Source organism: Agrilus planipennis, unplaced genomic scaffold (genome assembly GCF_000699045.2).
Source record: "Agrilus planipennis isolate EAB-ADULT unplaced genomic scaffold, Apla_2.0 scaffold136, whole genome shotgun sequence".
NCBI lineage: Eukaryota > Metazoa > Arthropoda > Insecta > Coleoptera > Buprestidae > Agrilus > Agrilus planipennis.
The window spans coordinates 542,867-556,613 of record NW_020442447.1 but is presented as its reverse complement, the minus strand read 5'-3'; the positions used below and the strand labels follow the sequence as shown (position 1 = coordinate 556,613).

The 13,747-nt window shown below is 33.0% G+C and overlaps 1 protein-coding gene across 1 annotated transcript in view; it reads right to left on the bottom strand.

The window, feature by feature from the left end:
- Nucleotides 1-1,289: 1,289 nt before the first annotated feature.
- LOC108737271 (metabotropic glutamate receptor-like) overlaps nt 1,290-13,747 on the bottom strand; it is a 270,131-nt gene continuing 257,673 nt past the window's right edge. The window contains exons 12-14 of the mRNA XM_025980471.1: nt 11,689-11,840; nt 8,765-8,954; nt 1,290-2,148 (exon numbers count right to left, since the gene is read on the bottom strand). Coding sequence (XP_025836256.1) covers nt 1,961-2,148; nt 8,765-8,954; nt 11,689-11,840 — 530 coding nt within the window. The 3' untranslated portion in view covers nt 1,290-1,960. The remainder of the gene's footprint in view (nt 2,149-8,764; nt 8,955-11,688; nt 11,841-13,747) is intronic.

Below are 13,747 nucleotides of genomic sequence, written 5' to 3'. Positions count from 1 at the left end.
TAGTATAAAATTTTCATAATTTACTCATAATAATTATTCAATTTCTGTATTAGATAAATTAATATTATGGTTATGTTAGGATATCTTCGACTTATTTGGTATTCCAAGTTTTGTTGTCAAGTGGTGTATGTATTTGCGAGATCGCAATTATTTTCAAAAATTATTTGTTGAAAATTAAGTTAGCAACGGTTTTTCCATTTTTGTTAAATGATTTGGTTTTAAATCAACATGTTCGAAATAGGAATATTTCATAGTTGTATTTACACCTAATTGCTAAATTCTACTTCTGTATCAATTAAATATATACCTCTGCAGGTTAACTTACACTTATTACGTAGACTACGTTTTTCTGCTTATATCACAACTTTGACGGTAAAACGTTATATACACGATAAATATATCCGTTTATTTACTTTTATTTAATATTAATAAGAATCACATTTCTGAATAACTAAAGCAATCGAAGAAGTTTGGAACATAGGTACTTACTACTATTATTTCTGTCTGTCAGTATCAGATTTAAGCTAACGTAACCGAATGATGAAAGCTAAATTACGATCTTAGTAAAAACATAAAATATACTTTCTTATAAACAAAACAAAATAATACAACATAAATAATAATAAGTTCTTCACAGGAACCTCTTCATCAAAATATATCTATTTCAATTAATGCGAAACAGAGATATCAGTATCCTCGGTATGACAGACAACTAATAAACAACGAATAGATATTCATATATAAAAATAGTAATGTGTGTTTTCAAAGTTATAATTCATTAATGATATAGAAGATAGCATTCATTCTTCAGGCGAAAAATAGTTGAAAAATTGCATCCCTAGACTTTGATTTTGTTCCGTTCAAAGAAAGCGAATTTTTTCTAATTTTTGTACAATATAGTATGATATTGCTTCTCCAAATTAGAAAACAAAGCTTAGGTTGAATTTTTCTGGAAGAACATTTAAAAATTGTTTTTTTGATGTCAATATTGAAAATATCTTCAAATCTCTGCTCATTAAATAATTTACATTTACTGTCGATCTTAACATATTTTATTTCATAATGTTTTAGCGCTATGTACCTACATTGATTTAAAAAGATGAAAAAAGTACTTAATCTTAAATGACATAAGTGTAATTAAAAGCATTACAATATTTTTATATCTTAGTTTTAAAAGAGAATTATCTCCGCTTTTGCAATTTATTATAAAGCTTTGGATTATACTTTCAGAAAAAATTAGACAAGAAAATTGTAATTTAAAAAGTTAAACAATTGCCTGAATAATTAACTCTAACGTAACCAAATACCCTGTGGCAATAACGGAGATAACCAATTTTTCAAAGCTAAAAGGAAACATAAATTGGAATATCCTAATAAACAGTCATTATAAGTTTGCTTTTAATTAAAATTTCACAACTGTGGGAACTTCATTCTGGCCACTTCAACGTTTTTTTTTTGTCTGTACCTATAGGATCGATTAGTTTTGCGTCGTTTGCTTGCAATGAGATTGATAAATGAATTCATTGGACTGTTTCTTTATGTTTAAAAGCTACCGAAAAACCAGCATAATAGTCGTAGCAGATGATGGAGCTTATTTTGACACATTTGACAATTGAATAATATGGACCTTAAATACTATTGCGTACCCTGTAAACCACATAATCTATGCACCTAATGTTCAATATGTGAAACGTACAGTAATGTGCTAGGGCAAATGGTCTAAGTTTATTAACTTTGCGATTGATCAATTTGTGGAATTTCAAATAGTACGTTCTAATTACATAATTTATTGCGAATGTCCTTCTTTATGTGTCAAGTAAAATTAATGTAATCTATAAAAGCTGTAAGCAAAACACTGTACGTTTCTCTATTTTTGTCAAGTATATATCTGTTTTGTAGTTTTTAATAATCCATGTAGTAATATCAATATTGGTCGTTAAAGTTGATTCAATGTATTTTATTACGAATGGCAATTTTTATCTACTGAAACTATTTCAATTCGACCGCGATCAAAATTGCAGTTATTGTTAATTTTTGGCGAACAGTCTTGAGTGATGTTATGGGTAGTATTATCTTCCATATTCAAGGCCTCTGTTTGAGTACTGCAATCGCTGGTCTCGAGTTTCGTTTTGCTACTAAAATCTGTATCTGTAACAAAAATCAGATATGAGAAAATTGCTAACATTAATTAAACAGTAATAGGGTAAATATCCCTATCGATGACCCAGTAACAATAAATGTCGTTAAAATTTTTGAGAAATTTGCATTTTGGACAGGACAAGATTTTATTTTTTTGATGTGTAGGGGGAGGCAGTGTTAGTGCAAAACTTGGTCATTTAACAGATGTTTTTGTAGATAATTTTATCGCAATCAGTTTCCTCTGCTCATTTTCTAAATTTTATTTTTACTATTTTGACTAATTTTCCTTCAGAGTGCTAAAGGGTAAAAATTAAATACACTCCAGCTTAGAACGAATGACGTCTAACGCCCCTAAGAGGGGGCAATGTGTTATGACTTGGTCTCATTACTAATCGCGCCTCGAAAAAATCGCATTGCTGCCTTAAAAAAGAGATTGTACAGTAGCATTGCTGCCCGCATCCGTATTCAGGAGATGATCTTGAACATTTGATTTAGCAAAATGTTTCAAACTTTGAGCCAGATTCTCGTTAGATAAAGTATATCCGCCCTAAAAAATTAAAAACTTATTTTTTGTAGGTAATAATATATATATATAGCCTAGCTAATAGCACAATTTAAATATCTATTAAATAGCACATTTTTTTAACCGTTACATGTGTCACCAGTGTGTTTTATTTCGTCAATGGTCCTTTTTATTCTCTTGTCCACTAGTACATTTTTTGTTGCTCTTCTTTTCGAAGACATATTTAGCTTTGTCCTAGCATGAAGGATATCGTAATACGTAGAATCATCTTTTAAAAGTTTTAGAAGCTCCATGATGTTTGGATGCGTTTTTCCAATACATACTTGTTCGGTGGTTGCAGTATTCGCTCACTGCCCCATATATTCTTTCGGATTTTGTTGATGAATAAATCACTTTTTTGGTTGGTTTGGTTTATTTTGTACAATATGATACACTATGTACACTTACTATTTTATTGTATATTGAATATTGGTTGATAATTGAATTGTTGTTGAATGTGAATTGATTTGATGTTAAAGCTTGAATGTTGGTTTTCGAATACTAAAAATTTGATTTCGCGTTGTTTAAATAACGTTGGCACAAAATAGGCAACGCCTATCGTGCACATTACCCCTTCGCCGTCGCTACGTACCCCTAAGGTATTATCTGCACATTCCGAAGTGATGACGTAGCGACGGACTTGGGTTTTCCATTAATGAATGGTTTTGTGAGACCTACCTGGACCGATCTCTTCGTTAAAATTGCTGCATTACCTATTCTAAGAAACTAATATTTATCTATACCTACAGAAATAAATACATTAAAATTGACTACAACTAGAATAAAATACAAAGTGTTGACTAACTAAAAATACGAACAAAATTGAATATTTACAAAAATTATAAACACTAACAAAATTGAATATATATGTACAAATATTAATTGAAGCCGCAACAATACTTCTGTTAAGTCGACTGTGCAACGATTCACAATATTTGTGGTGCGATGCCGCTCTCGGTAACAATTCCGTATATCTCCAATTAGATCATTTTACATCCATTGATCAATAAAATAGTCAGTGCAACTGCATATAGCCGATGTATTTGGAGATTGTTCCACGATGTAAAGTCATCCTTCTTCTAAGAACGGCATTGGTAAACGTGTTAATGCTACAGTCATTTCTACATGATTTCTTACTTCTTAGCCTGTCCGGTATGTAGATGATAATCCCAATTCTTGGATTTTTCATCATAAGCACTGCTTGAAATTAAAGTTAGACCTTTTGAAAATGTATGAGGCAATACTTCTCTGCAGGCCAAAATTGTGGATAGTTCAAAATCAATTTGCAAATGTTTTGGAACAAATACGTTGGAACTCCACCTTTTATATTATTTGGTAATGTCACTATTTGAGGTAAAATATTTTCACGGACAACAATAGGACATTCGCTGTGTCATCACCCGGGCGGACTGCTCACTTTTTATTTTAACAAATAAACATTTAGAAAAATGGTTAAATGCAAATTTAAACATAGTAATCCACCCAACCATTTATCTGTCTATATTTGGTGTCAATAATCAGCTCACTTTATTTAATTTGACTTATACGGCTAAAGTATAGTATTACCTTGTTATTTGTTTTACCATATTCACTTTGTGTACTATTTTAAAAATAATTTGACAACAATTCTCCTTTTCCCTATTTTGCTTATATTAAAGGAGCAATTACTTATGCTTAGTATCCAACAATAATCTGCGAATATTTTCGTAAGATCTGTTAGGGAAATTTATCTTCTTTAAACCCTCTTTCATTTTCATTAAACCTGAAAAATTAACTTCATCAAGATTCGACGTGAGTTTGTAAACACCAAACTAATGAGATCAGGGGTGATTAATTTTTTCTTCCTGTTTAATCTTAAAATACCTTAACAGTCTAAATAATGGTACGTACTTTGACTAGGCATGCCCCTATATAATATCCACTTTGAATAACTAATATTGCGGTATCTGATCGTTCCACGATTGTTCCAAAATATGTATTCATAGTTTTAAAAATTCGTCATTCAATATTCATATACAATTAATGTTGAAGTTGAAAGAGAACCTACTCATACAATATACATCCTTTTTTCCTACCACATTTTTTACTGTTTTGATCAATCCACTGCTGATAAGGCTGCGCTACTGGTTTATAAACTTCAGCAAATTTTTTATTTGATATTGAAGCGCATACCTATTTGTCCAAGTGCTGTTTTTAATTCCAGTGTCATCGGTTTTCTAATGTTGATAATTTTAAGCTATCTCAGCAAAAAAAGGTGAAATGGAGTCAGGTCTCGAGAATGGATAGGGCGGGCCTCTACTCCGAGGGCACTGATTTGGAAGCTTCTCATAAGGCATGTACTTACATGCGAGGATAGTGTTAGGGTGCTCCGTCCTTTTAGAAATAAAATTTGTAATTTTCACTAAAGTCTTTCCGAGTGTATGGTAAAGTAGATCCTTACAGTAATTAGCACCAGACACTGTTCTGTTAAAAAGGAATAGTCCAAAAAATCATTTGCTTCAAATACCACACCACCCTGAAAGTCCTAGCAAATTTACATTGTGTCTTGCATAATGTAATTACTGTTACTCAATTTTCGAACATCATATTTGAAATTCAAAACATTTCATCGAGAAACTGAACAACATCAGATTGAAAGACTCTGACATTCTAGTAGAGTTTTTATTCACGAAGGTACCACTAAAGGATGCAGTGGAACTACTACTGACGCGTTTTCCGGATGAAGAAGTGGCACTATCCATACACTGCTTGACATCCAGCTACTTCCTATTGAACCAAAATTTCTACAAACAAATCGACGGGGTAGCAATTGATAGCCCATTTAGTTTACTAATGGCAAATTTCTGCATGGACTTCTTTGAGACGACTGCCTTAGAGACATCCAAATATAAAACGACTCATTGGTATCGATATATGGATGATACTTTAGTCGTCTGGCCACATGGAGAGGATAAGCTGAACAAATTTTTAGATCACCAGGAGAGAGATGGAAGGATTGCGTTCCTAGACGTCATTGTGAAAAGAACTACTACAGGCCAACTTGCTCACGGTGACCACAGGAATGCCACGCATACAGATAGATACCTGAACGCTGCTTCCAACCACCATCCAGCCCAAAAAAGGACAGTCATCAAAACACTGGTTAACAGGGCTAAACTCATCGCAGACAAGGAACATCTAAGCCGTAATTAGACGACTTACAGAAATATTTACAAGCAAACGGTTACAGCTACAGTGAAAAGAAAGTAATATATATATATTCAGAATATCACGGACAGAATAGCTAAGATTCTTGGAAAAAAGGGAATAAAAACAACATTTCTACCCACCTGCAAGATTCGAAATGAACTACAATCAGCAAAAGACCCTCTAGATTCACTACTAACACCAGAAGTTTACCGTATACCATGTGAATGTGGTAAAGACTACATTGTGGATTCCCGACGTTCTAACCAGGAGATTTGTATCTTTGAACTGTATGGTGTGCAGTTCAAAGATACAACTCTCCTGGTTAGAACGTCGGGATTCCACAATCTGACTAGAAGGGAGGCTCTAGAAATTGAACAACATTCTAATAACATAAACAGAGATGATGACTTACATATCAGCAAAGCTTGGAATCCGACACTGAAAAATAAACAATGTGCTACCAACCGAAGAGGACCGAATCAACATAAAAACAATCATGCAATCACGCAGTGAATCATAAAACCACTCACCGTAACGACTCCAGCAAAGAACGGCTAAACGTTTGGAAAAATAAAATTTTACAGACCACGGCCAAAAAGCCCGGAAGAAAACACCGCATCGTAATAATGTCTATTAATTATATGCCATTTAACTTAAATATAGCTTTTTAACTGCAAACAACCCTGCTCGCAAACTGTGTATTCTGTTCCAGTTTTTCCAAGTATAGTTCGCAAAGTTGATTTGTTCTGTTCAAATCAAATCATTGTTAGCATGTCATTGTAGGAATTTAACTTTTCCATTTACGGAAGGGCACACGATTTGTTGAATCCATTCTCATAATTTGTTTGCCTTACAAATTTTTTGAAAGTATCGTTACTACTGTTTGCTGATTAGTGAAGTTCGTCGATGTTCTTGGTCCTTTGGAGAGTAGTCGGCGAACATCCACTATAGTTCTACATGTTTGAAGTTTAACTTTTATTGACTTAGTCGTATAGGTGAATCTGTCTGAAAGTTCTTGCGATATTGTCTATATACTTTGTCTTTGTATTTTTATTGCCACGTTTTTATATTTCATTTGGCATTTTAAAGTAAATTTTATTTCTTCAAAAGTTAATTTTGATGCATGATGAATTTTTAATACATTTCGTTCCATGTGTTATGTATAGCTCTTCTCAAACCTGTCACATCAACAGTAAGGTCTATCGCTTCATCGTAACTGTTCAGCATCAATTTTTTGTTACGAATACGCTGAAATTCCTGTTAATACTCCACTTGATCTTCTTGAAAGCACATGATGGCTTAGAATATTAATGGAATACAAACCCACCACTTGTACAGACGGTGGACATTTCTGACCAAAAGCTTCTTCAAGACATTTTCAATTAGCTTATTTTGGGGCTCACATCAACAAATTGAAAGTTTTATACCATTATAAGATACGCCTGTCTATACAATAAACTCTTGGGAAAGTTCTCCAGCCTTCCAAAGGGTTCAAGTTTTGGATTTCTGAGATCTCTGCTAACGTATTGAAATCTTTATTTAACTACTTTTGAAATTATTCATGTTCAATTAGGTTCTATCTGTGTGATGAAATACTTCAATTCTTAATTATTGAATATTTTATATAAGATTATCGGCAGCCGTCTTATATATTTTTTGTACACAATCAATAACTTCCTTCTGAACTTTTGGTCCAGTATATCATGGATACGATAATTGATATTCGTTTTAAAGGCCTTTTAACCTAACATTTTAAGTCGGTGGGTTTGGTTAGTTGGACATCTTCACGGTGGAGCATCTTTCTTGGATTGTTTAGTTTGTTTTAATAAATAATTTAATAATATAATACTAGCCTACCTTACTATATAATTGGTTTAGGTTTGGTGGTGATTCAAAACACTTTACAAAATTAAAATTACCAAATGAAACACAATGAAAACTTAACAAATTTAATTAACAATCGCTAAAGGAAGGAATGGAACAGTTGAATAATAGATCGGAAGTGTTTTTTAACGAAGATTAAAAGGGTGGAGCTAGATGTATTTTAACTAAAGTAGAGATGGAATCAAAAGAGAATGAAACTTGTAAAAAGTGACTAGATTAAATACTAAGAAACATATTTTGCCCGAATGTACCTAGAAACCCAATATAAAAATGTAATTAGGAAGCAACAAGAATTATACACTTCATGCTGTTAGTAAGCGAAATTGAAATGTTAAAAGATGAGTGGAAAGTACAAATAATAAAGTAATTTGTAGAGAGAATAATAAAAAGATACAGATACAAAAGGTTTTTAGGAAGATACATTTGGAAGGATATTTACATAATAAAATAGGAACATTGAGGAACGTAGAAAATGACAGGGAACCATCACAGGGTGAGTGAGGACGACAAGCCGACTCACCACCCTGCATTGTTTGATTCTTTGTGATCTTGGATTCGACACTTTTTTGATTATTATTTATTCCGCTATTCAACACCGTTTTACTAACCCAATAGGTAAGTAGGCGTTAGCGCAGTTTTAAGTAAACGATTTAGATATACTAAATAAGAATTAATGGATCCTGTGTAACAATATTACAATATCACTATTCTTTATTGTCGCAAGTATCAACATTTCACTTTAACCCAGCTTCGGAAGCAGTCGGCAGGTGCTGGTTCAATTTCAAGCTTTCGATTGTTTTAATTCAAATGAAAATAGTGCTGTTTTTTAATTTGTGATTGATATTTTAACAAGATAGGATCAAAACCAGTGAACTACTAATTGAGTTATTTATGATTAAAGGCACGTCATTGATTTATTAACTGCCTATTTATAGAAAGAAGTATTCTTTAAAATTAAAGAGCTAATCCAGGATTTTGTATTTTACTTACCTTCTTTATCAGAAATAGATGGCGGAGGTATATGTCGGCGAATCTGCTGTTTTGAATCACACGTTGCAGCTGTAACGAGTATGGGAGCCATAATGCTACTTGATCCAGAATTCTTGTTAAAATTAGTGAATCTCATCGGCATCATACTTTGCCGAATGTTTCGTTCTGGCCGTATAAGAATTATATAGAGCTGTAATTTAAATAAACAAATAAAATTTTGTCATTAGTAATATTATACGGAGACAAAATTCAATGTTTCTGTAGACTTACGTATAGGTGCATATCTCCTAATTTACTTTTCAGACATACAATCAGGTATTGTTTGCTACTCGTTTTGATTTATTTAACATTGGTTCCAGATAATAGAAATTTAAATCAAATATGCTTCGAAATTGATTTTTTCATAAATAAGGATTTTAGTGGAGTTGGGTTAAAAATGTTTCAGTATAGATAAGAAAATGCTGTTTTCTTAGCTTTTCAATTCTGTGTGAATAACTAACTATTTTCTAAATTAAAATTATTTATCTTCTTTCTCATTATATAGAGTAAGTTACTAAAACTACTGACCTCCATAAATCTAGTAGCTGGAAACTTTTTGGAGAGAAAGGGACAAGCAATTGTTGCTGTAAACTCTGTTTTTAAAGGTAAGACAATTTAGAACAATTCTTCGAATACTACAGTTAAAACAGAACGTACAAATGTCAACTCGCAGGTGCTTTTTATTACCCTCTTTGTTTCAGAATGTGACAGATACATTTTACGTGCTTAATGTGAACATTTTATGAAATGCAACTCTCATAAAATCGTATTCCAAAATTGAAAATATTCCTTATCTGATCTTATGATATTTTGCTACATATCTATATTTTGTTGATGTAGGTTCTCATATTAGTTGTTATAAACACCTTCGTGACATACAGTGTGATTGATCTAAAGTGCTGATAGGAAGTCTGTAGGGAATGAAAATGCAACAATTAAAAAAAAAAGAAAGTCGTGTGGTGACGTAAGAATGAAGAAGAATGAATCTCTCTGTAAGCAGTAAGTATAGAGAAATAAAAACATAGTTTAACGCTGTCCCAACTTGCGCTAAAAAACTGCCTTCAATAAAGCATTTTCGAAATTGTGATCCTACCTGAAGTGGTCTTACTTCGTTATCTCAAATGAAATGACCCATTGTTTTATTTTTTTTTTAATACCATATTAAATATATAAAATGCCTATCTCAGCAGCCGTTATTTTTCAGAAGCCATTTCTTCTAGTGACTCGCGTACCTAAATAAAATAAAAATACAAATGTTCCAAAACCTCATCTCTTTTTAAGATATGTATCAATTTATAAAAGAATCATAATCTCCAACCTTTCCATTGACCTAGTAAAATAGATATGCCCTACTTAGAGGAATGATTTTAATATTCTTATGAAATGAACCATGTAAATTAAAAATTTCAAAATTTAGAAAAAGTTTTGTAGCAGACGGAATTGTAAGGTTTATGCTCGCATTCAGAAAAAGTTTAATTTTTTATTTTTGTTATGTTTGTGAAATGCCAGAATTAGGAAAACGTTTTTATAAAATAAGTCCTTCCCTTTGACTATTCAAAGAATACCAAGTTTCAGATTAAAACGACTATTAATTACCTTTAAAATTGTAATGATTGATTTGGATAAATGATGAACGTAAATGCGAGACCAAGATCAAGGCCGGTTTTATAGTAGCAAAACCAACGTCAAGACAAAACGAACAAGGCCAAGACTAAAATCATGATGAAGTATACCAATAAGACAAATTCGAAATACACAAGACTAAACGAAAAATTATTACTGGATTGTGTGCTAAACTATTTGAAGCAAACAAAAAGAAATAAATATAAAGGAGACTGTGACATATTGACAAACAAAAAGAAAGGTCTTATCCCTACTAACCACAACAGTTTAAACACAACGCGGACACGTGTTTTGCTCACTTACACATTGTGAGAATTTTCAACGCGCATTTGAAGGAACTTTAATATATTCTTTTCTTGGAACAAGACATTTTTAGTACCTGAAATTTTCAGATTACTTTACTAGAATTAAACACTAAATATAAAAAAAAACAAAGGATAAAAAAAGAAACTTTATCACTGTTTGACGGAAGGGGTATATGGTACAAGAATATCCTCGGAGTAAATGTTCTTTGTTCCTATATTTGAATAATGCATGGTTGATATTGAAAAATTAATTTTTCTTCTTTGATATTTTTGATCTCCTTGTACTATTGTATTCGCTAAAAAGTCAATTCATGCGTTGAAGGAAGCGTCAATTTATGCATTTGACGAAGGGTACGTTTTTTAGTTTTCATAACTCTCGACACTATTTTCTTCAAGTCATGACAAGTTCGCATGTATGACCAAAAATTTCATAATTTATGTCAATTTCGTGTCGTTAAATAGAAAAAGTTGTGCTCAGAAGAATTTTTAAAAAAACGTAAGTATCAGATTAAATGAGCAAGACCAAGACTAAATACGTAAGACCAAGACCATTGATATAGACCCAATAACCAAGACCAATACTAAGAGTGGGATAGTTTTTTTCTTGCTTTGCTCATTACTTTTAGATCAATCACCCTGCATACAGGTGATTCTGTTTACACGTATTCATTGTCAGTAAGAAATTGTTGACATATAGTGTACATTCATATCCATCACTATAAACCCATCCTTTCTCATTTCTTAATAAGAAAAGGAAAGTTCTTCTATGAGCTGTATAATTTAAAATTATTTTCTATGACTGACTTCTGGACATCTAAGGTAATCTGTAGCTCAGTCTATCCAATTAAGTTCCGCAGGGCTTTGTGATGTGTTGACACAGCGTCTCCAAATTAACCTGTTTACTCTGTTTTATAAAAATGTCTCAACATTTCTGGAAATATATAACAATGGTGGTACCTTTGGAGAGAAGAGGCAGACAACTGTGACACTAGCGGAAAGACTAATCGTCACTGACATGCTCGTTATCCTCAAGGCAACGTGGTTGACGGTGCCAAAGTAAAGCGGTACAAATGCCAACCATATTACACATGTGGTGTACATGGTGAAACCTGAAATCATTATTGCTTACATTTTAGGTAATTAGTACATGATGAATTTTTAGTTACCAGAATAGATTTTATAATTAAATTTTCTAATTCGTCGATCTAAGGTCGTCGATTTGTTTATTTAAATGTTTTAATTAGCGAATCTTTGCACTTTTAATCAAGTATCAACTCAAAATAGTTTTTGTATGTAGTAAAATAGTTAATTTACTTATTTCTCCCTGATTCTTATCAGTAAAATGATTTATTTAGAGCTTGATTCAGTTTATTTTCAATCAACCGTCATTTAGCTCATCTTTTAAAGCCTTCTTCACGATATTTGAATCGTTATTCCACGTGGAGGCTTTAAATCGATATTATTAATAGACAATTTCATTAGATATACAAAGAATTTACATCACTGTTTAATGTTTACGTTAATTACAATTAGTTATGCATCATAATATGGCGTTATACTTTTAAAACTTTAAGGACTTCCTAATTTTAACATGTCATGTCTCGTGGTTTATGTTTAGTCCTAAATGGAACTAAAAAAAGGATCAAAGAAGAAACCATTTCAATGAAAAGCGACCAAAAAGGGTGAAATGTTATTTATTTAATCTGTAATCCCAACCGATGTTTCGCCTTTGTGTCGAACGGTTTACTACGGCTATAAATTTTTTATGAACAAGATGTTAGTTTCTATCTAATTATTAGGATCATAGTCCTTGTTAGATAACTAAGTTATTGTATTACGTTTGAAGGAGACATAGAGAATCTTTTTTGTACAATTAGTCAAATCTGCGTAGCAGAAGAGAATATTCCAAAGACAACTATTACAAACACTGTTTGGCTTCTTTGAATTCCCGTACCTGACCTTTGGCCTACGAAACGCAGCCCGAACATTCCAGAGGTTTATGGGTGAAGTATTTCAAGGTCTTGACATCTGCCACGTCTACATTGACGATATCCTAATAGCGTCAGCGTCACCAGAAGAACATGTTCACTACCCCGAGATCGTTTTTCAAGTACGGCGTCGTCATAAACGCTCTAAAGTGTGTTCTAGGTCAAAACGAAGTGAAATTTCTGGGATATCTAGTATCTGGTTTTGTTACTCGACCGCTTTACGAAAAGGTAGAGGTCATCCGACCCTATCCACATCTTAGGAATGCTGAATTCCTTTAGAAGGTTCCTTCCCAATGCTGCAGAAATCCCCCTGAATAACTTTCTTCAGGGAAATGTTAAGGAGAAATCGCCCATTAATTGGACTGCGGAGACTATCCAAACTTTCGAATCAAGCAAAGAAAGCCTAGCCCAAGCGACCCTGCTTACCCACCCCCAATCGGATGCACCTCTCTCCGTATTCACGGATGCTTTCGACTTTGCCATTGGAACAATCTTTAAACAGCAAATAAACCACTAGCAACCCTTGGACGTCTTTTTCAAGAAGTTAAATCGAACAGAAGCCAAGTGGGGAGCGTACGACCGGGAATTGCTCCTTGTTTATCAATCGATTTACGATCTTTGTAGACCACAAACTTATAACGTATGCTTTTCTGAAGAAAAACTTGCAGTGCTCATTACGTCAGTTCCGTCACTTGGACTTCATTAGCCAATTTACAACGGACATCCGACATACTATCTCTGGCGAAGACAACGTCGTCGCGGATCTAATTAAAGCACCACTTAAAAGGTTTAGCAAACCTGTCTACTACGAAGGTTCGTCCATTTCTTACCAAGGACTTTCGTTAAAAGAGTGTTTGACGTAGTCCATAATCTTGCTCGTCCTGATTCCAACGCCACTGTCAAACTGGTGTCCCAATGAATTGTCTGATGGAAAATGTACGACAACAGCGTACCACCCTCCTTGAAGTGGTATAGTGGTAAGATTCCATCGATAACTGAAGGCTGTAATCATATGCCATCAACCCAAC